At 39.3% G+C, this 25,069-nt stretch overlaps 6 protein-coding genes across 6 annotated transcripts; 4 read left to right on the top strand and 2 right to left on the bottom strand.

Moving 5' to 3' along the window:
- Nucleotides 1-3,371: 3,371 nt before the first annotated feature.
- On the bottom strand, nucleotides 3,372-3,849 carry MELLADRAFT_103484 (uncharacterized protein; the record flags this gene model as incomplete). Its single annotated transcript, XM_007406340.1, has 3 exons — nucleotides 3,372-3,486; nucleotides 3,568-3,757; nucleotides 3,792-3,849. 3 exons carry the CDS (start codon nucleotides 3,847-3,849, stop codon nucleotides 3,372-3,374), a joined length of 363 nt encoding a protein of 120 aa, XP_007406402.1.
- Nucleotides 3,850-4,448: 599 nt separating this feature from the next.
- Nucleotides 4,449-5,008, top strand: MELLADRAFT_103483 (uncharacterized protein; the record flags this gene model as incomplete). The annotated part of the gene is made up of 3 exons (XM_007406579.1): nucleotides 4,449-4,536; nucleotides 4,602-4,757; nucleotides 4,836-5,008. 3 exons carry the CDS (start codon nucleotides 4,449-4,451, stop codon nucleotides 5,006-5,008), a joined length of 417 nt encoding a protein of 138 aa, XP_007406641.1.
- A 2,817-nt stretch (nucleotides 5,009-7,825) lies between these two features.
- Nucleotides 7,826-8,477, top strand: MELLADRAFT_103482 (uncharacterized protein; the record flags this gene model as incomplete). The annotated part of the gene is made up of 3 exons (XM_007406580.1): nucleotides 7,826-7,859; nucleotides 8,108-8,200; nucleotides 8,278-8,477. 3 exons carry the CDS (start codon nucleotides 7,826-7,828, stop codon nucleotides 8,475-8,477), a joined length of 327 nt encoding a protein of 108 aa, XP_007406642.1.
- Nucleotides 8,478-15,567: 7,090 nt separating this feature from the next.
- Nucleotides 15,568-17,160, top strand: MELLADRAFT_103481 (uncharacterized protein; the record flags this gene model as incomplete). Its single annotated transcript, XM_007406581.1, has 5 exons — nucleotides 15,568-15,597; nucleotides 15,702-15,771; nucleotides 15,994-16,129; nucleotides 16,282-16,283; nucleotides 16,889-17,160. The coding sequence occupies 5 exons, from the start codon at nucleotides 15,568-15,570 to the stop codon at nucleotides 17,158-17,160; spliced, it is 510 nt and encodes a 169-aa protein (XP_007406643.1).
- A 588-nt stretch (nucleotides 17,161-17,748) lies between these two features.
- On the bottom strand, nucleotides 17,749-18,541 carry MELLADRAFT_123562 (uncharacterized protein; the record flags this gene model as incomplete). Its single annotated transcript, XM_007406339.1, has 5 exons — nucleotides 17,749-17,927; nucleotides 18,009-18,071; nucleotides 18,136-18,258; nucleotides 18,334-18,354; nucleotides 18,478-18,541. 5 exons carry the CDS (start codon nucleotides 18,539-18,541, stop codon nucleotides 17,749-17,751), a joined length of 450 nt encoding a protein of 149 aa, XP_007406401.1.
- A 2,428-nt stretch (nucleotides 18,542-20,969) lies between these two features.
- Nucleotides 20,970-21,899, top strand: MELLADRAFT_60546 (uncharacterized protein; the record flags this gene model as incomplete). Its single annotated transcript, XM_007406582.1, has 1 exon — nucleotides 20,970-21,899. The coding sequence occupies one exon, from the start codon at nucleotides 20,970-20,972 to the stop codon at nucleotides 21,897-21,899; it is 930 nt and encodes a 309-aa protein (XP_007406644.1).
- Nucleotides 21,900-25,069: the final 3,170 nt, after the last annotated feature.

The raw sequence follows: 25,069 nt of genomic DNA, 5'->3' as shown, positions 1-25,069 counted from the left end.
TGGCCAGCTATATGTGGCTTTATCGCGTTGCACTATGGCCACGAATGTCAATGTTTGTATTACTTCAGACTCTGATGATTTAGCAACAAACAACATAGTGTTCCACCCTGTGCTACAATTTTAAGTTTGGTTCGAATGCCCCTTATTCTCATAAGTCAGGTTCCATCTCTGCACAAATGGTCATTTGTTATAGATCACAAAAATCATAGTGTTGGCCATTATTTTCACCGTCTTTCTATTTCTTTTTTCTTCTCACAACTTATGTGCTTTCATTAAAAATTTTTCAACAATAAATCAATTAGCTGGCCTAATTGTTTTCAGTGCATAATGCTTGACTGTATGTGCAGATATCTACCTTCGATATAATGAACTTATTATATATATATATATATATATATATGCTGTGTATGTTGCGATTTTAGTGACAAATACCATTCATCCGGTTTGTTCTGGTGAAATGTTACACCATGTAGACAGTCACCTCCATGTCACGTGTAATGTAACTTCAGTCCCATAATCCATTTCTGAATCCTAATCTCTTTTAAGGTTTCTCACTTTGAGAGTTTGGAACGACTCCACAAATTTCAACTTTACCTCTTACTTCAATCACCTTCAGACCAAGTTCATATCGATCAAATCTCAGCTTTTCAACAATCACAAGGTTGGTTCAAATCATATCAAGGTCAAACGACAATCACAAAATCATTTGGCATTTGAACTGATTGTGTTTGTTGTGTGGTTGGCCTCTGAGCTACGAACCGGCATCACATACGGGGATCTTCCGTTTGATAGCGTGCGTCGATTGTCTTCCAGGAATCATCTGTTGAGGACAAATAAATCGGTATCGTTGTCTCTTTTCATTTTTCATACACAGTCAAACAGAAACCTAATCTCAGGCTCTTACTTCTGGAAATTTACAGTTTGCTTCGTTCATCTCCAAATCATCTGGAGGTCATTCACGTATTGGTAACATCAACGATTTCAAGGTTTAATATGTCATAAACATGAATCTAACTATGTTAAGACTTTCTTTCTTTCAAATATCACCCTGCTTCCATCACTTCCTGAAACCATCTGGAGTCCACAGACGAGTAGGTGATTTTCTTCCTCTTAATTTTTCATTTCATGTTGAAGGGGTTGCTCACTTTGAAATGTTACTTCTCCAGAATCAAAGTGTACTTTGACTTTGTTAATCTTACTGCCAACTGATGGCGACATATCGATAATTGATGCTAAGATGGTTCTTTTTTTATCTTTCTTTTACCTTCCTTGATCAGCAAACTTTCAGAAAATCGAGCACTGACACTCTATTACATTGGAAGCTCAAGTGTCGTTACCGTTTTCCAGTTTAGATCAAGGTGGTGAGTTTTTGCTTGACTTCAAACTTCTTCTTATCACCTTCATAATTCACTGATTTTTGGGATTAACCAAATGTCTCTTTCTGTATCAGATTGAGGATGGGTCGTCAGCAAAGTAACATGGCTAAGCGTGCTGCAGGTATACCAGTTAAAAACTTCAGTTCGAAAACCTCACCCTCCCATCTTAAGTATCAAGAGCATCGAAAGAAACCAACAGGTTTAGGAAGACCATTATATCGCTTTCATAGAAAACGGAATGATCTGCAATCGAAGCTGGCACGGGAATTAGGCTTACCACTAAACACAAAATTTATTTTCCGGAAGAGAAGCGATGATGAAGATATTAGTGATGAGGAAGAACTTATTGAAATCTATTATGGTACTGTAGTGGTTATTGATAAGGAGGCTCTGTCGGTCGTAATGGTGGTGAGGTGTACAATGTTTCCCTCGATGGACTCAAAGCTAAGAGAACAGTTTGATAACGCGGTATCGACGACGTTCCTTCATGCACGTGCCCGCAACCTCTGCAAGATAAATGGAGCGCATAAGGATAAGGAGGATGTTGACAAAGATGCACATGCTGTGTGTGGATGCATGGCATGTTGTGGCTGGAGGGGAGGCACTGACTTGGAACGTTCACTTGGTAAGTAGTTGCATTTTTGATAGTCACCGAATGCAGTAGAAAGATACTAATCGCGTGGCTGCATAGGTGCCTACGCAGTGAACTCTTTCACTGCAACAACAGAAGATCGCCTCCTCACCGACCTCGAACGCATGATAAGATTCCATATCATTCGTGACTTTTTGGCTGAAAGGTTTTCAACACTCTCACTTTTGATTTTCAAGTCCAACCTGGCACTCGCGTTGGAAACTAAGGTACCAGGGTTTGATGCATTGGAATGGCAGGACACTCAGAACGGTAAAGTCTTTGCATCAAATTTGGTTGTGACTTGGGATGGATTTGCAAACCGTGTGCACACTGACCGTGACCATACAAGGTATGCATCGGGTACGTGGGGTTTGATCAATCGTAAAACTGGAAATCCAATTGAAGCTAAGGAAGCAAAGCGACTCGGCTCTGTGCAAGGGGCATGCTTTGTGGTCAAAAGCTATGGCGTTAAGGTGGTCCTCAGCCGTTGTGATGGAATGTATGAGATGTTATGGGATGTTACCGTAAGTTATTTTCAAACCTCTTTCACCTTTGATGTGGGTTTGTATTGATTATGTAAACATAGGTGCCACACTATACAACAACATCGATCTCCAGGGATGCGGAGGGTAAGGTCATAGAGCATAAAGATTGTGGTGTTACGCTATATGGCTCATCATGTCAGATCTCCGAAAGCTTGGTAAATAGGATAAGGATACTGGAGAAGGAAAAGGAGGGTCTCTCAGATGCGGAGTGGCAGAAATTCAAGAAACAGAGAGTCAAATCTTATATGGATGAGAATAATGGTAAGATGGAGAAGATCAAGTTAAAAACAAAAGGCGGGAAAAAGAAACAATGAAGTTGCATGTATTTGTCTTTGAATTTTATGTATGCCAATCGATTCAAGAAATACATTTTTGTTTCTCATTTTCTTATACATGTCTCTAACTTCTACGTACATGTTGCCCTATCAGTGGTATGAGTTGACCAGTTTTCAAGGCCATATCAATGAACTACTCAAATTTCAAACTTTTTTAATCAATAACATTTTCCTTTACCTCAATTTTGCACAGCCTTACAAGCCCATCTCTTACTTTTCTCATCTGCCTGGGTCATTCTTGCAATTGAACGACAATCAACTTGATTTATTCTTTCACTTAGTGATGTCATTTGGCGAGTCGTCCTTCCATTAAATCATCTGGGCTGATCCGTGTTCGAAGAAATTCTTTCCTGGATCTATTCAACAGACCCAACCTTTTTCAATCTTCTGAATCGTCTGTTCAAAAGATCTTTACGAGTACCAACTTTTTTAAATTTGGGGTTGTTTGACTTCCAAGAATTCAACTCATTTTATCTTGAACAATTCAAGTCACTCCATCTCCCTCAACTTCAAGTAATTGTAGTCTTTTACTTTCTAAGCCTCCTTTGAAAGAGGAGCCAACTTCTGATTGATGGACTTTTGTATTAGTAGAAGCAAACCTACAATGTCCATTTGTATGGTAATCATGCATTTCGAATCGTGCAAGGGACCAAAGGAGCCTCATATGGTGTATACTCTACTTTTCACTCCGACACTGACAGTGAGTCTTGACCAGTATTCTTTTTCCACTGTCTGTATTGATATCATTTGTTTTTTTAGATAGTTCGTGTACGATTTCATCGGAAACTCGAGAACATCCAAGGTTTACACTTCCAGCTGCTGGAGGCGAGTTACGAGCTGGGATTGTATCAGAGGATGAAATCCCACGAGCTACCATTGAAGGGGTGATTGAGCGAGTGCTTACCTTGAAACGCACCGATATCTTTCATTCTTAATGTCTTGCCCACTCCTTTATTTAACATATGACATGATAAGTTATATACACGCGGAACTGATAAGGATGATATTGTTTTGCGTAATCGGTGCAAATACTGGATTGATTTCGATCTTTGCCTTTCATTTGATAAAGATTCAAAGTATTCAGATTCATATACGTTCGAAGGATTTTCATTTGTAAAGATCCAAACACCTTAAGCCGTTGAAACTCAAAGATATGGGGTCGTTTGACTCTTAATTCAAGTTGGTCGATCTTGAACAATCCCCTTTGTTCAATGAAAAAGTCTATATCCTGTGAGTTCTAAAAAGTTAAGTTGTGCGGTTTTAAGACTCTTCTGAAAGTGAGGCCACGTTCTCAAGTAAGGAATTTCGTGAATACTATGCAGAAGCTGATCCAAACACTCGAAAAAGGTCAAATCGCGTATATGTTACCCTCTGCTTGAGTGTTTACAGCCAATCAAGCAAGCTCTCTTCTTCCCTTTTCATCTCATTGGTGTTTCCAAATTTTTCCCCAAAAAACCACATTCAAGGTCAGCTTTTCTATGAAGTAACTCACCAATTCGTACTCCAAAGTAAAATCTACTCTTCTCTACTATTTCTTTCGCTGTCTCTCAACTTAGTAGCCATGGAAACTGGACTAGATGGAACCACGCTAGAAATTAGGGATGATGTCCTTGCGCAGCTTTACATCGTTAGGGACAGATTCGAAGACGGTAAGTAATTAAGCCCTTGCACTTCATGGAGTAAATGAAACACTGAAATTGGGATTGGTTCAAAGGAAGTGAAGGAAGTGCTAGATTACAACACAATGATGGCCGAAGCTACAATGTCCATCCATTTGGAAATAAGGCTTTTCGAATAGTCCGCGCAACAGATGGGGATCATGTTGTGTACATGACTTTAGAATACCATCCAACTGAAAGTGGAAATCAGAGTAAGTCTCAAGAGTCATTCGGTCCTGTGAGTTGACCCAATGATATATATATTGATATCCATTGTATCTATTATACAGGTGGTCTGTGTACAATTTCATCCAAAACCCGACATCATTGGTTGCTCGTGCTTCCAAGTACACGGGTTCTACGAGCTAAGGTATTATCAGAACAGATAATGTCAAAAGCAGCAATCGACGCTGTGCTTTTGCGTATCGCGATCATAAGGGATCTTGGCCATCAATCCCTTTAAATGTGTCTTAGCTATTTTTGTTCATTGCTCGAAGCGTGTAGAGAATTGAGAATGGGCAGGTATGGGCTTCATGTAATCAAGCTAAGAGTATGGCGTATCTCTGAGAGAAACGCCCGCCCAATCTCAGAGTGTGTCGTCATTTGCGTGGGTAAATTCCCATCTTTTTGAGGCTTTAGATTTTCATTTTGTAGCTCTATTGTTACTGCCGTTTTCACGTTTGTTAAGAATAACCATCATTTTCTGATGCAACTAACCGAAAAGGTTCTCATATCACAATGCAATATTGTGATCTCTACAACTTCAAAATGTCTAATCAACTTATCTGTGTACATGAGACTGTTGAAGATTAGAATACCGCGTGGTCTGAAGTCACAAAGAAGTTGTCCCTAAGCAAGAGCGTGAGATGACGCCTCTAAATTCCTATCTTAGATGTCCCGGTGGTGCGAGCAAGAGTTTTAGGTGATATGACAGACCCACTACGTTGGATTGCCCGTGCGATCCATCATCTTTCTTCCAATCCACACATATGTAAGTTGTCTACACAAGAACAAGCAGTGGGCCTTTCGGAAGGATGGGTAGTACAATCTTACCTTTTTGATTCCTTCGAAGTTGTTATTTTTTTGAAAATGACAATCAAAGGTGGATCGAATCCATTCTCAAAATTGTTCTAAAAGCCTTCAAGTTCCTTGACTTCCCTAAACAGTAATCCCCGCCAAACATGACTCGCCCTATTGGTTTACCTGTAGAAGTTGTAGAGTGTATTATATCTTTCTTATGTGATGACCTTCCAAAATTATTCGGTGACCCTCTTGATATTGCTGATAAGCCATTCTTAAATCATGCATCTATTACATATCTACTTTGCTTGAGGTTCTTGGCCAGGTCATGGTTGATAGCTATTCCCCCTGTCATTTATCGCAGTTTATACTTGAGAACTCCTTGGATCAAGGGCTATATGGTCAAGATGTGGGAGAGCTGTATGGTTGTTTCGTGTATTTCAAATTTGCGTGACCTATGTTTGGAGCAAGTTATGTATATCCCCGCTTTCAACAACCTCGCCGTTTATGGAGCTTTACCGGACTACACTCTAGACGAACTTGAATTGGAGTACGCGAATCGAGAACCAAACTCAATTCTTATGCCGGACGTGGCGAGCATCATCAGCTTATGCGGCTCCAACTTGGAACATTTAAAGCTCAAATTTACTAACTCAGTAGGATTCTCAGATGGTTTGGTACTCGCATTGAAACGCATCAAGAAATTAAAAACGTTGAAGATCAAAGGTACAAAGGTGCGAGAGATCACAAACGATTCAAAATCCATCACTGCTGTCTTGAACAACGCTACATCTTTAGAATCTTTATCATTCAGACTTGCGACTCTCAATCCTATACACGTGGACACTGGCGCTTTACCTAATCTCGTGCATTTGTGGATATCCTGCCATATCTACAATCTCTTTGCGTTCCACGATTTCTGCGCAATCAAAGGCAAGAAAATCCGACTCTTAGGATACACGCCGCCTTCTGACCCCAATCATTGTGCTGGAATTATTTTGGAGTTGTCAGACACTCTCAAAGGGATTATGTTGGAGACTATTCCCTGGCACATACCCTGCCATGTTGCTAGAGTGTCGCTACCAAAACTTCGAGTGGTACGGACCATGTCTATTGATTCTTACATCTCTCAATTATCTTGGTTCAATTGGCCCATTTTCAAAACGGTTGAAGTTTTTATTACAACTTATGAAGCTACGAAAACGTTCTGGGCCAAAGTTTTGCCAGATCTTCGAACATTCAAGGGTTCACCAAAGTTGAAACATTTCATCTTCATCACTTACACTTGGAGCATCAATAGCGATCCTTTGTTGGAAGCTCTGTTCAGGGATCGTGGAATCACATGTCATTTCAGAATCGACATGAATCATGCGGATATCTTGGTAAGTTGTGCTTGCTAGCCCTGTTATGATTCGTAGACATCCCTAACCCAATACTTGCGTCCCCTTTCACAGGAGTTTATTGATCAACTCGAGGACCAGTCAGGGAAGATAGAAGAATTAGTGTAGTCATGCACTGACATCTTTGTAAGCTGTGTTTTATACCTATGATTCTAAATGTTCAGAAGTTCTAACACAAGATCTACATCACCTTTCACGGGACTTATAGAAGAATAGTTATTAGGGGTCATATGTGTGTTGTGATGTTCCTTTTCATTGTTATATAGCAAGCGTTAGGACTTCACTGTTTAAAAGAGGGGGAACTGTCTTATGGGTATCATCTGATTGCTTTAAACGTAGTAGTCTATGGATTTGGTCCGAATAACTTAATAACAATCAAAAATTGAAATATTAAAAAATGTGTTCCATTTTTTTAGCTTCTTATGAGTACGTTTTCTACTCTGAGATAACTCGAGAGAGATTTGACATAAGATTAACTAAGTGATGAACGGTATTATTGAGTTGAACAGACCTTGAGTCTTGATTTTCTTCCAATTTTGGGAAGAATTTGTGATCCCTAATGGCAATTCAGAGCCTTTTTCAATTTTCCCAAACCGTCTCGACATTTAGCTCATGTTTTCTTTTGATAAATCTTATAGGGTTTATAGCGTTTTTTCTTTTGAGAAACACCAAATCGTAAGTCGCTCGATTTGAACCCTTTGATAATGAGCTCATATCGCCATTTAACAAACGTCATTTAATTCATACATTTTTTCAATCAACAAAGATGAAGGTTAAGTCGTTCGATATCATCAATTGCTGTTGAATGCCGACCGACTCAGTTTGTATCTTATTTAATCTCATTTTATCTTTATTGCACGATGGAAAATTATCCACGTACTTCTCAAATCTTACGTGGGTCCTTTTCGAACTTCTTGGACTGTTTCATTGCGAGTCATCAGGATGATTGTTTATTTAGACAGCTTGCCAAATGAGATGGTTATCCCCTCACATCCTAAGACTACTACAATTTCATAAATCGATCCTAACACTATTACAAAATCATAAATCGTTCAAAAAGCTACACAATCTCTCTACTTCAATCAAAAAGATACAAGATCTCTCTACTTTCTTTCAGACTCTCAATTCTTTTATTATCATAGTTTTCATGAGTGTCTCACCAGATGGAACCACCCTTCACATGGATGCTGATGTACTTCAGCAACTATTTATCATTAGGGATAGATTCCGTGATGGTAAGCAATCTACATTTTTGCACTTTGAGGATGTCAAAGTTTGTACTGAAATTGGTGATATTCGATTTGGTTATAAGGTGTTGAAGGAAATGTTAGGCTATACCACGACAACGGTCGAATGTACTGTGTTCATTTGTATGGTCAATACGCATTCCAAATAGTCAATATGGCGGATGGACTCCCATATTGTGTATACACTACCTTGCGAATCAACCCAAGTGAAAGCAAAGGTCATGGTAATTGTCCATCTGTCCTCTTATTCCCTTCTCCATATTGAGATTGATTTATTGTGCGTAATAGTTACTTTGTGTACGATTGCATCCGATACTCAAGAGCATCCTCACATTACCCTTCCAAGTCCAGGTGCGGTACGAGCTGCCGTTGTATTGGAAGAAACGTTCCCAAGAGTTATAATCAAGGGGTTGCTTGCGCGTGTGTGTAGATTGACAAGCGTGGAGCTCAGAGTCAATTGAGGGGCATCTCAACTATGTACTTCAACACCCCAAATTCTCATTTATTTACATGATTCTTCGGTGTTAAAACAAAGTGTTCATTATAATGAGATACTTAGTAGATCTTTGGATTATTCTTTTTCAATGTTGTACCAAATTGAGTGTGTGAGACCAGGTCTTAAGGTATTTATCAGGGAACGCAAAAAGGATATCTAGAATCTCAAGTTTCAAAACATCTAAAACAGGCACCAATAAGTCTGAACCTTCTTCTGACTTGATTTTAGGCTACTCTGTATGGGAGTGTCTTTCCAGAGCGGCGCCCGCCGCCCAAATGGCTAGTCTCAACACAATTTTAGTGTTATTCCAGTCAAGTCAAAATGAAGAAAAATAATCTCAATATCTTTTTGATATTATTCCAGAATGACAGTTTCATATAAAGCACATAAAGCAAATTTCTCCTCTGATGAAGGGCTGGTTTGAGTGACCTAGTACTGCTAAAATAAATTTATAATGATAAATTAAATTGAAGCTCTGTAAGAGATGAAGAAGAAAGGAAACCTAACTTTGCACAAAGTACACAATTTTATATAAAAATCAATGAGTGGTCAACAGCTCTTAAAAATCCTCTTCACCATCTAAAGAACCAAAAGATGACTAAAATTTTGGTAAACAGCTATGATCTAATGATTCCACCACTCTCTACACCACAGGGTAACTTTTTGTTGGAATACCAGCGAAAAGTTGGTTGTGTCGAGATCTGGCCAAACGCTCGCCAAAATCCCAGTGTGCGACCAGATTTTGGCTGGTATGGCCATACCAGCTGATTTCTGGTCAAAAGCTGGGATTTCGGCCAGAATTCAGCTGGTAGGCCTGGCGAGAGGTCAACCAGTCTTTTGGTGAGCAGAAGATGGTAAGACGTAATGTCTTCCAGGAATGTAAAACCGGAGGCTGTGAAATTAAGGTCCATTTTCACAATTGCCTCCATAGACGTGGTTCAAGGCATCCCTTTTTTATTCTGACAGCGGGAGAGCTCCTAGAATCCATTCTTTGGTCTGGGAGCTCCTCCACGTCTTCCTTGACATTGATACCTTAACCCACCAGGGGTGGATGGCGTCGCTATGGGAGGGAACAAAGAGGTTCCCTCAATCAGCTCCCCGATGATCGGCACCTAAACTTTGCTCGGAAACATCTCCTCGGAAACGGTCTGTAGGGCGCCAGATGGCTTGTCTAACGGCGGTAAGGCAATCTCGCCGTTTGACCACCGCGCCACGGACCATCTGGCGGCGAGCGTCCACCACCAAGCAAATCTCGCCGTACGGCGGTATTCCATGGCCGCCAAACAACGGTATGGATTACCCCGTGGTGTACACTCCTAAATTTTGCCAACAGTAGCTCATTAACTCATTATGATCATTACCATGATGTAATGTGATCTTCTATTCATCATCTGATAAGATCTATTACTAATCCCTATTCTTATGATCAAATGCTGTGTATATGCTGTGTATATGCTGTGTTTTGGATGTTCTAGAATGAATCTTGATTTGATTTTATGATGATTCAGCATTCCAATGATGTAATTGCTTGTTATTAATGATTTGTGATCTTGTTAATGTGTAATCACATCCTTTGATTCCTTATAACTTTTGTCATAAACCTCTGTTACTAATGATTTGAAGGTTGAACATTCTGAATTTGATGATTCTGCGTCAAATGAACTATTACTCCTCATGTTCTGACGTCATTTGACACATGAAATCAGCTGAAAACCTTAAGAATCAAAAGCAGAAGCATCAGCAGAAGCATCAGCCAGAATAGGAGAAATAATTCAAGCAAATTGATCTGAGTTTAGTAAACAAAAAGCGATTTTTCCAGTAGAAAGTTTCTAGAAACTGATTGAGGACAGTTTTGTCATAAAAGGTTAACTATCAATCATTGGAATAGTAGTTATCAAATTGAATAATTAGCAGAAAAGGCAAGACAGCAAGTTAGAAAATCTTATGTGGTTTATGCTAATGCATTGGATCAAAGACTCCAATTGATTCACAACAACCTATACAAAAATCTTCAAGTTCTTCTACTTGTTCAGGTGGATCAACTTCTTCAATTCATCAAAGTTCTCCTTTGTCAGATCAGAGTACACCAAGATCTCATGTTCATAGTCCAACCATAGTAGTCAAAGCAGTCCCATCTAAATCCATCAATCCTCCAGACTCTGCGACTAGAATAATCCAACCAACCCCTAATCCAAAGCACCCTCGATCATTTAAAGTAGTGAGACCTATTATCTCAATTCCTAGAACATCATCACACTACACCAAATGTCATCTTTACCGGGCGGTAAAGAAAACTACTGACATAGAAAAGTCCTGAGGGAACAGGAAGAGAGCTAAAAATCTGGAAAAATATGCACCTTGTTCCTAGATGTTGGGGCGTCATGATGAGTATTTTTTTGTATTTTACACGCAGATATTGGTTTATGTACTAACAATAAACACTGAAAATCAACAAAAACTCACATGTAACAATACCTGAAATTTGGGTCATGAGTATGAAGACAATATTTTGTGGTCTAAAAACTTCAATAACTTTTGCAATTCTGCTCCAAATAACTCGATTTTTGGTTCATTCAAAAGCTGAACCATTCTCCTTCACACTTCATAATGTTAGTAAGGTGCTATCTAGTCATTTAAACACTCTACATATGTTCAAACAGTTCTGCATGAATAGCTCTGTAGGATCTTTTTTAGACCAGCTACAGATGTGATATCTGAATGAAAAATGTAGAGGAAAGGCTCACCTTTTTAATGCACTTCAAATCGAGTGATTTGATTCAGAAATGCAAAAGTTATTGATGTTTGAAGATTCCAAAATCCTGTCTTCAAAGTCAAGGGCCAAATTTCAGGTATTGTTACAGGTGGGTTTTTGATGATTCTCAGCCTTTATTGTTAGTACATTAACCAATATCTGTGTGTAAAATACAAAAAAATACTCGTCATGACGCCCCAACATCTAGGAACAAGGTGCATATTTTTTCAGATTTTTAGCTCTCTTCCTGTTGCCTCAGGACTTTTCTATGTCAGTAGTTTTCTTTACCGCCCGGTAAAGATGACATTTTGTGTAGTGTCAACTTCAAAAAATCAATCATCCAAAGACACCTTACCCTCCATTGGAACTTCTTCTAATCAAGGTGTGCGTTGTTACCATACTACACAGTATCCTGTCCAAATACTGATCAAACCCTGGAAGACGTTGCTGACCCTTTTACTTCCAAATTCTTTATAATGGGTGAACCATTCAAATATCATCTATTGATTTAAAGGCTTTGTTGATATACAGTCTGATTTATTCATGTTTTACTTGATTGAGGCTAATCTCAATATCAGAATCAAATTCAAAAGTTCAAACTGGATTCAACTGCACAAGTCAAATCGAATTGGATTGGATTGTATTTGATCAAAACGGATTGAACAAAATCGGACAAAATCAAAAATGATCAAAACAGATTGGACAGAGTAGGATCGAACTAAATATCTGACATGAACTCTCACAAATGATCTGTTTTTGCATTATCTTCGAAGTCAAAGAAGAATTTTAGATCCTAATATGACTCTTACCTCCTACAATGATTGATAGAAATTCTCGCATCTTTGATACAAATCTTTAAATGATTGGGCGATCATCATACAAATGATCGATTTGACTGCATCATGAAGAAATTTACATATAATCCAGATTTGAATCGATCTTGGGATGCAGATTTTGATCTACTTTATAATTATGTAAGCAAACTTTTGATCCATATTGTGGGCTCTATAGTGCAAGTTAAGAATTTCTTATATTTAAACTGACAAACTTCCGAATCTCATTATCTCGCCTCTTGCATCTGATTTTATTTTTTCAAGTTGTTTGACACTGTTATCAATCATGTCCCAGAAGAATGATGCATCAACCCGAAGCATTTTGAATCAAGAACATTAATATTCTTAAATCCGGATTCACCCCCCGGATTCACCAACCCTGTCACAGCGGCATGGGTTCAGCAATTTGGGTGGGTGCGGACCGGGATCTCTCCGCTTCCCACTTACGACCCACCTAGGTGTAGCCATGGGTAGCATTGAACGATGCCCAACCCTTACTTCTTCAGGCCCCTCTATTTATACCTTCCAGCTGGCCTTAATCTTGGCTTTTGCGTATTCAAAAGCTCCCTTCGATTCAAATTTTGTCCTGCGCTTCCAAAAGCTGTCTTTGGTTCAAAAGCTTCATATGCTGTCGGAAAAAGCAGTTTATCTTCATGCTGAATAGTCTTCCCCCCCGGAAGCTTCATGTTTTGCGTGCACTTTGACATTTTTCTGCTTTTGATTGTGGTGTATCAAAAAGCAATTTGAATCGGTTTATCACAAGATCCGGCAATCAAAGGATGTCTTCCCATTAGTCATCAAAAGTCCTTTATTGATTCCGAAAGCATTTACTGCTTTTCGAAAAGTCTCCTTTCAAAACAAAACCCCTTGACCATCTCGATTGTTTTCATCTTCATTGACACCGCGGGAATCAACTGGTTTGAAACCCAATTGAGAGGAATTTCGGTGTCCGGGTTCAAAATTTCCTCGAATCGTGAATCTTGTTCACAACTCGTTCGCATTATGTTTGCCGATTCCCCTCGGGATGTACTCTGTACTCGGCTGGCCCCGTGTATGTACAGTCACATCATACAGCAACATCCCCTTTCACCATTCCTCACCTCCATCCTCATTCTTCAAGCCTCGATCAATCGAAAAAAAGCAGTTCAGCGGGAACATGATCAGCGGTGAGATATGTAGTCAAACGGTTGGAATCACAGGTTTTGCAAGTGCTGTGTAAGTGTATGTATTGTAGTCTACTCAAGGGAAATCAGCGAACGTAATGCTAACGAGTTGTGAACGAGTTTCATGATTCGAGGAAATTTTGAACCCGGACACCAAAATTCTGCTCAATCGGGTTTCAAACGTGTTAATTCCCGCGGTGTGATTCCCCAGGAAGAACCACTTTCAAAGTGTCAACAATCGACCACACGGACAAAACAATGCATAAACAAATATCAACCGCAAAAACATTACAGAAATCCAAGAGAATTATTACAATGTTCAACTAATTCAAACCTATATCCAATCAATCAAAAACAACACCAACTATCACAAGATCATTTTAATAAACTGTCTCAATAACAGCTACTTCTACCACAATTCAAAAAGAATTACTAAGGGCTGAGCATGAAGTAAATATGATTGCACTACATCACTCCTTCTCTATCTCCTTCTATCTCTCTCTCTCTTTGATGTTGAATGATTTAATCAATATCCGAGTTGTCCATTTTATTTGGGTTTGAAATATCAGATTGATGAATTAGCAATTCAGTTAGATCAAGGCAATAGAGAACATTATCAAGTCATCAGTTCATTGGAAAAAGAAATCAAATTAACAAGAACAAAAAAAGGATTGCTTTTATCGTTAGAAGTAAGAAAAACCACTTCTCAAATTTCCCCCCTAATAAACAAGTTCAAAACTGATGGTTTTGGTTTGGTTTTAAGGCATATGAAAAAGTAGACCAAGATGAAGTCAATGAGTATTTAGTTGATCCTGTTACCTCTTTTAATTGATCGAGATGAAGAAAATTCAACTGGAATCAGTCATGAAATCAATGATCATTCTTTAGATCATTCTCATCAACAACAAGCTCGAGCTAAAAAACGTTCAGCTGTTGAAACTCAACACAATAAGTTAGTTTGTTTTGAGAAAGACTCTTCATTTACTTATCTCAGTCATGAACTTTGATTGATCAATGGATTTTTATAGTGAAGGCAACACCACCGGCGCCCCGCTATATTTCGAAATTTCACGAGCGGAGCGTTTCAGCGCTACGAGAAATCACTAATCGTGCCGCTATTTTTTTTAGGCGATTGATAAACTACGCCGGCCAGAAACCAGGAGCGACGCCGGTTTTTCTTAGCTCGGACTCTGATGGAAGTTATACAGGTCGGAGCGGCCTGTAAAGGCTTCAGAAACATTCTGAAGCCGGATTCTGAATGTTATAATGACGGTCAAAACCTTTCTGACACCGACTTCCCTATGTGAAGCCGAGTGTAGTTGTGGTGGTTGCTCACAATCAGCTTCGGGTTTGTTTGCAAAAAAGCCTATCCGATGATTTGTTTTGATAAACACCATAGATAGAGAGGACTTGGGGCAAGAATTGAGGTATTTCTTTGAAGGTTCCAATTGAAAGGGAAGTAAAGACGAGAAAAAGAGAAAGCTGTAGAGCAGAATCTATGTACACATTATGGGACCTTGATTACAATGCACGGCTTTTCTGATATTGAAAGGTTTGATGTGTTATCTCAAAAGCCATCATTGTCAGCTGGAAACATAGCCATCCCGTACGCTCGAGAGCTCTCGAGCGTACCTTTCACTTTATGGTCCAACATGGACAGCTTGAGATCTTCCGTGATCAGTCTCAAAGAAACCTATAACAATTTGGAACGGATGACGCCCACTTTCAATCCCAAAACCCGGCTTCAGAGTCTTACGGAAGCCCTTACAGGTACCTCTCACCGTTTAGAGGCAAAGTGCCTCTGTATACACACTGTATAACTTCCATCAGAGTCCGAGCTAAGAAAAACCGGCGTCGCTCCTGGTTTCTGGCCGGCGTAGTTTATCAATTGCCTTTTTTTAAGGCGCTATGACTCATGAGAGTGGTGCGATCTTTTGAATTGCTCCGCTCCGCTTTGAGCAAATCTCACGTTCAAAAGCGCTCAAAAGCTTTGATTACACATAAATCATAGTCAACGGAAGAAAGGGACAAGTGATCATTTCTAAAGTATAAGGATAAAAAACTACAGGTCGATTAAACTTGATTTTTTCCGTGGGCATTGATTTGGAAAAATGTGCAATGATACAAGGTCTTCAAGTGAAGTATGATAAGACTGCATTGTGATTAGACTTTGAAGGATTTAGAATACGATAGAAAAAAGAATTGAAAGGGATTTGAATGTTATGAAAAGTGAAAAATTCATCAGACTTGTTGTATCATTGATCCCACAAGTGAACTGTTTGGCAGTAGGGTACTAAGTCGAGATGAAAGTGGAAGTGAGTAGTTGTGTTTGATTGGCATCCAATTCAACATCCCATCTGACTCTTTTGCATCATTGGATGAAAGCTATGATGCAAAAATCTCTGACCAGACTTTTTCCTGTCAATACCAGTATGATAGTCATCATTGATGATTGCGGTGATGTCTGGGAATAGCTGGACATACAGCCCTAGTATTGGTCGTATTTACCATGTAAATCATTCATTATTGACCACTAGAAACTAGACCTGAAATTGCTACCTTACCTGGTGAAGGTGAAACTGAAGTATTTTGGATGATGTCGGTGATTTGGCAAAATAGCTTTGCGCTCACGTTAGAAGATGAGCCCTACATGGCTCTCTTCTTGGACGCCTTGTAAGTCATGACTTTCTAGTCTTGAGTATGAAAGTGCACACTCATGAGAATGAATTGTGCAAGACGGGCAAATCATGACTGTTGCTCCAATACAATCTATCACACTGATCAAACCACCTTGAAGTTGAATATGTATGCTGTTCGCGAGATAGAGGTAGGTCAGGAGCTCGTCACAATGTGTAAGTTCAGAGGCTCGCGAAATGGACCATTTGCTAAACGTTGCACTTGGTTGAATGAAGTTATATTTAAACCGCTTAGATCTGAACATACGACAGCCAACAGAAACTCAACGCGCTCACCTTCGTGAACATTATGGCTTTGAATGTCAATGCTCAGTTTGCTCTTTACCAGAAAATTTGATCAAATTCTCTGACTCTTGATTAAAGCAACTTAAGAAACTTCTTGATGAATTGATTGACTGGTCATCAACATCTAATGCTAACACTTACACGAGTAGGGCTGAAGATTTACTGGAGCTCTATAAGCTGGTTTGCACTTGTTCATCTATCTCTTGACCAACGACCAACTGACTTAACAACCCTTACTGGTTCTATCTTGTCTTTTTATCTCATAGGAGCGATTGGAGATTTACATGGCCGACCTTTATTTAGCTGCAGCTATGTGCTACAATGCTATCAAAAACTTGGATAAAACAAAGCTATATGCTTCCTTAGCTGTTCTTCATGAAATTTGAATAAGTGGCGTAGCTTCTCAGAATTTAGCCAATATGATTACATTCCTTTGACAACTTCTTTATAGGAATCGGTGACATCAATGGAGCTTTCTTACCTCCAGCTCGTCAACTTCCGTCATCATCCCTAGACACCACTAGCACTGACTCGACACAAGCCTCTAAGCCTGATGCTAGTATCGTATCTACACCTCAGATGACTCTTACAGATCCTTCTGGGACATCTGATACAATTCTCACCTCAAGCAACACTGAAACACCTCGATCTACGACTCCGATGTTTTCCTCTTCTGCAGGTGGAATCACATCATCTTCTGCGGTAGCTGAATTTAATTGGTGACGGTCTGAAGAAAATCAAAAAGAAAGTTGATATGAGTTCAATGTTAGGCCATCCTAGATAAAGACCAGTAACTTACAGTAGGAGCAACAGTGGTATGATGAACCTCATCACAAACTTAATCTTTAACAGGCTGATTAAAAAACAATAAGAATGTGAGTGATTCTTCAGATGACATTGATATGATCGTTGCTGACGAGGTGCTACAGGGCGCTCTGTGGCTCCCTGTTGCTATGCGCTCGGGGTCACTCTGGCGGCCCGTAGCGCAGCGGAATACCGCTATACAGGGTGGTCAACAAAACCGCTATAAATTTTTGGGTTTCACTGTAGCTATAGTGAAGCCCAAAACCCGCTATATGGGAAAACAGCGAGCGCGCGCTGTGCTACCGCTCCGCTGCCGCTATCTCGGGCGGAGCGCCGGTGGTGTTGATCACTATTCCAATGTGAATATTACTTTATGTTGGTAGTGTTGTTTCTTCAGCAGAAAAGGTACTAGTGGATGTTTTTACAGTAGATATTTGTAAACGTGTATGGTGGTGAAAAGTACTCCAGGAAACAGGGTACGGTTGTTTGGCGAGGTTAGGAGCTACTTTACTTTTTATAAGCTTGAGTATCAACAAGTGCTACTGTGTCAAAGATTAGCCTGCCTGACAACATTTTTGCTTTGCCAGTCCCATACTTTGTCTGACCGTCAACATTATGTTTCCATTGCCAAAAATGTGTGTATGAATTGGGTGGATTGATCATTTCGTTGTCATCCGGCCACAGTTCTGATTTTTAAAAAAGGTAGGTATTAAATTGGTAAATGTGAGATGACTTTGAATGTTCTTGTAAATTTGATTGTCACATACCTGGGTCTTCCTCCTTCTCGGTTCGTGGCTTGTAGCGCATTTCCAAAGTGTGGTGATGAAAGTCTGGTAGTTGAGGTTATTAGCATGTGAGAGGGAATACCAAGTCTGCTTTTGATCAATCACTAACCTGAGAATTCCATTTCATTTCCATTGTAATAGATTTTAGGCTTGGGCTCAAAGAGATCACTGAACGGCACTTTTGCAGGCCGTCCCTCTAGGTATTGTTCAAGTTTTCTACCAACATCACTCTCTTTTTTGGAATTCAAAGGTTCAGCATACAATCTTTGGTTGAATCAGTATCCATGCATACAGAATCAGAACCCACGAGCTTTATTAAACGGGTTCACTACATCCATTATCAACGCAATGGTAAACAGTTGGGAGTATCAATGTATAACCAACACAAGTAAGATACTAAACAGCTTGTGTAGAGCAGATAAAGAGACTGGATTTGTAGATCAGCGCTCACCTGGTGATCCCAAGGCAAAGGGTAGTGCACAGAGGAGTGCAGTCAACAGAAGGATTGAATGCATACTGAGTGAAGCAGAAATAGAGATGGAGTGCAATCTTTGATATCAGAGTCTTGAAAGAAAGTCAATAACAAGCCTGGGCTACCAGACCCTTGAAATCAAGCAAAATGGGCTCTTTTATATTGTTGGTTCTCCTCACAACTCATCATAGAAGCCATATCTGACAGGTCATGGATCCAGTCATTTTCAGAGCAGGTCAGAAATCTTAAATACATAGCCTGCAACTATTGGTGTGTTGGAAGTATAGACAACCATTGTTGGAACTTGCCATAAGTGAATTCCAATTCACTGTAAAACAAAATTCTCCGCATGCCTCAGTCACCAATTGCTTTATCTGGGATGAATACAATTGTGCCGGCGATGAATCAGCTGTGTCGCAGTTTGATCAAACCCAAAATCAGAGATACAGAGGCAACCTGTAGTGCAAGTACTACCACCCAATCTTAAACCTGTTACATCAGGTGGAGCTATGTCAGGGGATACACAAAAGCAATGAAAAAGCTAAGTCGAGTTTTCTTCGTGACTTCATATCATTCCGGCAATGATGGCATTATCTGATGATGTCCAACCGGAACCTCTCTAAAAGTATAGATATCTTGCTTATGTATCTCCTTCAATCAGCTGACATGTGTCTGCTGAGGTTCTGTGATGCGTATGAGAGGGGATTATGGAGATCGAGATCCGGATATGATTTGAGCGCAGGATATACGTTCAACTTGGGTACCCATTGGCCATTTGCTGCTTTGCAATGAGTTGTTTCATTTGTTCAATATTCTTATCAACTATTTATTTGTTATCTTGATACTATCTGTATGAACACAAGTATCATATCATGTAAACGGCTCCAATCTCAGTCACATAACCAGCATCGCTTCGTTTGTAAGAATGAAAAAGTTGGTCCGTCATCCAGATCTCACAGTAAAATCAGGGGCACAGCTGGCTATATATGAGTATATATGTTCAAACATGTCTGTTTTTGGTATTGACAGACACCCAATGTCTATGAAACTCTGTTGACATTGTTTTCGCGTAGCGGCTCTTCACTGAGTTGTAGTAGGGCAGCAACAAAATAGAATGAAAAGATATTAGGGGGTTTCAAGTTCATTGTTTTGCGTGTTTTTACGTTTTGGAAACTTGGATGATTTTGTAAAAATTTACGTATATATTTTTAAATCGGGACACCTTTTTAGGCATCCCGTTTTATAAATACGTAATAAATATGTATTTGTAACGCTCATAAACAACTATCCGGACCTTTTGAGGTCCCTTCCCATCGGATTTGGGGAAACCGCACACTACACATCAATGACCATCTCAAATCACCCAACCACCATCCATTCTTTGATATATCCTTCCCAAATTTTATCGAAATCAATCAAAATTCATTGAAATCAAAATCAAAATCAATCACGATCAATCAAAGTCATTTCCTCCACCTCGTTTCTTTATCTTTTTCTTTTATTTCTTCTTTGCTTTTGAATTGGGTTATCAAATTGTTTCTATTGATGGTATGTTTATTTATTCTTTTCATTATTTCTAAGTTTATGTTTCTGATGTCTCCTCTTTCAGAATCATGGTCAGGCGTTCAAAGGAGCAAATAGCTATAGACTGTGGGCTTCCACCGGGCTCAAAGCCATCTCAGTCTCAAATCCGACTATCAAAGGAACAAAGCCGACTATCAAAGGAACAAAGCCGACTATCAAAGGAACAAAGCCGACTATCAAAGGAACAAAGCCGACTATCAAAGGAACAAACCCAAGATGCCTCGACCCAACCCAATAACCCACCTATGTCCAATCAAAACTTACCATCCTTATATTCAGCCCCCTCCAGTTCAAAACCAACTCCTAGAGCAAGAGCCACACCAGCCAAAAGACAGCCTGCTTCTGCTTTAAATCCGACTTCGATTGTGCCAAAATCAGGCCCTTCCACCTCCAACTCAACTAAACCGACCAAACAAACGATTCCAGCCAATCCTAATGAAACCTTAAACATCAGCCCACGATTTGATGACGATGATCTTGCATACCTACTCGATATGATTGGTCAGGAAGAAAATCACAATGCACTGTTTGGCTCAGGTAGCTCAACTGCAGTGGATGGAATGGGTCGATCAGGTGCTTGGGACATGATTGCGACTTTCATGAATGTCCATCACAACCAGAAGAATCGGAAGTCAACAACCAACTGTTCTGACAGGATGGATTTAACTGGAGTTGAGCTCAAGAAGCGATGGACGCGTATCAAAGAGAGATACACAACAGCAAGACGTTATTTGATATCAACTGGTACTGGTACAACAGAGCAAGAACAGCAGGCAGGGTTGGTATTATTAAGAAAGAAGCAAGAATTGATGTGCCCACAATTCAAAACGATCGATGATATCTATGGAAACAAAGCAAATATTGCACCACCCGCCACTTTTGAAACAATGACACCAAAACATTCCAAGCCGGTCTCTCAGCCTTCAGAAAACGACATGGATAATGTAATCAATCCCCATCTGGACGATAACAAAGGTTTAATTCATTCAATGAACAAAGGTCCAACCAACAACACTGCCAATCCAACCCCTTTCCCTTCTGTACACAACAGTCCCAAGGATACCTACAACCGATTACTCTCTCCCTTGACTTCAGAGCTTGATCAAATCATCAATGATTTTGCTTCACATCACACTTCTCCAATTGCTTCACATCACGCTTCTCCTATTGCTTCAATCCCGTCTTCTCACCACTCCGATGATTTCCATCCTCTATCTGATACTCGCTCTCCATCACCACTTCCTCCAGAGAAAAAAAACATTCCATCAATTAAGCAGGCTGTTAAGGCAACTAAGAAATGTAAGGCATGCACTGATGCCATTGCTAATCGACCAATGAAACCATTGGCTCCTATTGATGATAGCCGACCTCGACGTAAGAATCCAGCTGCTACTATCATTGGTAATCGAGATGAAGAACGATTTTCATTTTTAGATCGCAAAGCTGAAGCCCGGGAGAAACGTGAATCAAGCAGGCTTGATGTCAAAGAGGCGCGTGAATTAAAAAAGGACAAAGCTGAAAACTCTTTGGGTGAAAAAAATTTGATCTGGGAGAAAGAAAAATTCAAAAGCAAAGCTCTTTCATTACAATTACATCAAACATCAAAAGCTACAATGGAAGCTGAAAAGGCCGATAAAGATATAGCATGGCAGCGCGAGAAGTTTACATTAGAGAATAATCTATTGATGAAAGCTGAGGAAGCTCGTGTAGAAACAGAAAGAATCAAGATTCGTCAAGAGGTTATGGAATCATGTCATGAAAAGAATATGTCTCCTGCTGCTATCAAAGACTACTTGGATCTCATGTTTGCTAAGTAAATTACTTTCTTATTGATCAATATTTTTTTATCACTTAACTATCATTGAATTCCCTAAATATTGATTTCAAGTTTCACATCAAACAAAAAACATATATTATACATTTCAACTTTGAATTTCAATCATTTGTAGTTTTTCTGATTATTTATAAATACATAAGAATATATTTTTGTACCTCCTACAAGTTCTTCTGCTCATTTCACTCTTTGGCCTATGAGATCTTTTTGGTTTCATCTTATTTTTATGATTTAATAAATTCTTTTAGTTGTAGTATAGTACATTTATCAGTTTCATTCTTATTTCATATTTTTATGATTTTTTAGGTAAGTCTACTAAGTTGTGAAAGTAATGATCAGGAGATGTCTCTCAGAAAGGGTGCTTTGATGATTGCCTATTAGGTCAGTCACTTTAATCGGTCATAGTCTAGTGGTATAGGCTCATGACACTGCGGGAAATTCGCTGGCGTGAGCCTGGCTCGCGCCACCGTGACGTGAGCCACGGGCTGGCCCCGGTCTGAAGCCAACCAGCGTTCACACAAACGTCTGACGTAAGCCATTGGTTTGTTGAAGACATCCAGCTGGTTGACGTACGCCATCAACGACAGATTCATACAATCCTCTGCCACCTCCTCTGCTCATCCAATCAAGCTACTGAACCCCTCAATATGAATCGCTCTCCTTTTATTACAAAAACATGTGTTTTGAGTCTCTCTAGTGCACAGTTGTTTTTTTGCTTTGCAAAATCCGTAGTAACTCACAGATCCTAGACATCATTGAAAGAGAAATCTAATACATAATTTGAAAAAAGCTTGAATCAATCAGATCCTACATTTAAAAAATATGAGATACATACTATAAAGAATTGATTGATTTGCTATATCCAAAATCCAAAATATAACGGAGCAAAAATAGTCAATGGTTCATGTATCTCAAATCACCGATTTATCTCTTGCTTTACCTCTTGATTTAACAAAATCCTTTTAAAACCAATCTGAACATACAAGCAGTCCAAAGTATCTCGGAATCAAATTTAAAACCTGCCTGGATGTGAAAAACGAAGTATGTAAGTAATCGATTTTGATTTCAAACGATCTCAATCCATTGAATGATATTATCATATCTGAATCTCACTGTACTTATTGATGCGCGCTAGAATGATGAAAGACGACACATCCGTACACAGCTCATTGATAAAGACTGATAAAGTCAAGAAAGAGCCTCGAGAAGTGAACATTCAGTCAATCAAATACATGAATTACAGAATGAATATTACTTTGCATTTTATCTCATTCAATCATTCATCCAGTTGTCTTGAAGAATTCACTAAAATTTCTAAATGCAATTGATCATTGACACTCTCTTCATCATTAAAGAAATCCATTGATTTCTTTTTCTTGATCTTTATCAACTTGAGCAGAGTTACCAAGTGTTGATTTAAGCCTAGGTTGAAAGAAATCTTCTAAGCTTGATTCAGAGAATTTAGGTAATGATAATGGTGCTGATGGTAAGTTTTGAGTAAGTTGATGAGAATAAGTTGATTGTGAGACATTCAAACCATCTGAAATCGATCCCAGGCTCCGGTCAGTGAATCTTATTGCCGGCATTGTATTTTGAAAAAACAGATGTGGTTGAGAAGGTTTTGGGATTTCCTAAGAATTTGATTCACAATCCCAAGGTGGTTTTCTAGGCACAGGCATTGAATCTTGAAGAGATGGATGTGGTTCAGGAGCTTGTGAGATACCTTGAAGGTGACCCATGACTCGGATTCAGTTATGTATTTAGATTTAGGCATCGAGTTTTGAAACGGTTCGGATTGGTGAATCTGAGTACTGGTTTAAAGGTTTTGATAGTTGGAAAAATTGAATGGGGTCCAGGAGCCAAGGTTGTTAGGTGGCATAGAAAGTGATGAAGACAAGGATCAAAAAGTGTATGCAAACAGATGAGTGGCAGTCGTCAAGGCTGTCTTCAACAGACCAATGGCTGACGTCAGGCGTCGGTGTAAATTCTGGCTGGCTTCAGACCGGGGCCAGCCCGTGGCTCACGTCACGGTGGCGCAAGCCAGGCTCACGCCAGCGGATTTCCTGCAGTGTGACTAAGAAGAATGTGACCTGGGTTCGAGTCCCAGGCTTGGAGCATTTGACCTGAAAGGAAAACTGGAGCCCTAGGGCTTGTCTCAGACCACATCAGTTGTCAAAAGCTCTAGGGTATCACTACACAAAATATAATATTTTCTGGGCAGAAAATTAAATTATTGATACACAAAAATATTGAGAGGCCAGGAGAAGGGCAAAAAATAAATAAAAATATGCATCTTGTTCCCTGCGGTGAGAGCTTCACTCTCCATATTTTTCCATATTTTTACAGTCCGTATTGATTAGTGTACTAACAATAAACCTTCATAATCATCCAATTACAACCTGTAACAAGCACTGAAATTTGGCTCATTAGTGTTTAGAGAAACTTTTGATACCTGAAAACACCTATAACTTTGTCAAATCTGCATCAAAACACTCGATTTTAAGTGCATTAGAAAGCTGAACTCTTTCTCTCGAACTTTCATAAGATCAAGAACTATGTAGCTAGTATGCCAATCATTCTATGGATCTGTATGTACAAAGGTATAAAAAAGGTGATATCTTTTTTAGCAGACCAGCATGCTGTGTGGTCCTATTATGAGCTATTTGGAGGACAATTCCAGCTTACCAATGCACCCAAAATCGAGCGTTTTGGACCGGAATTGAAAAAGTTATGAGTATTTTCAGAAATCAAAAGTTTCTCTAAACACTAATGAGCCAAATTTCAGTGCTTGTTACAGGTTGTGATTGGATGATTGTGGAGGTTTATTGTTAGTACACTTATCAATATGGACTGTAAAAATACGGAAAAATATGCACAGTGAAGTTCTCAACGCGGGGAACAAGATGCATTTTTTTTTCTTTTTTTGCTCTCCTCCTGGCCTCTCAATATTTTTGTGTATCAATAATTTAATTTTCTGCCCAGAAAATATTATCTTTCTTGTAGTGTATCATCGATAGTCTGTGTGAAACTTGAAGTATGCCCCAATTCTTTTGACAGTTTTCAATCCCATGTCACTCTTCTCATTCACCGATATTTGCATTTTGATTCCTCCCTCTTTTGCCATTTTCTCCAAGCAGCAGCATACTTCTTTTT

Source organism: Melampsora larici-populina (assembly GCF_000204055.1).
Source record: "Melampsora larici-populina 98AG31 unplaced genomic scaffold MELLAscaffold_6, whole genome shotgun sequence".
Lineage (NCBI taxonomy): Eukaryota > Fungi > Basidiomycota > Pucciniomycetes > Pucciniales > Melampsoraceae > Melampsora > Melampsora laricis-populina.
The sequence above is the reverse complement of the archived record's forward strand: the minus strand, read 5'-3'. Positions and strand labels throughout refer to the sequence as shown.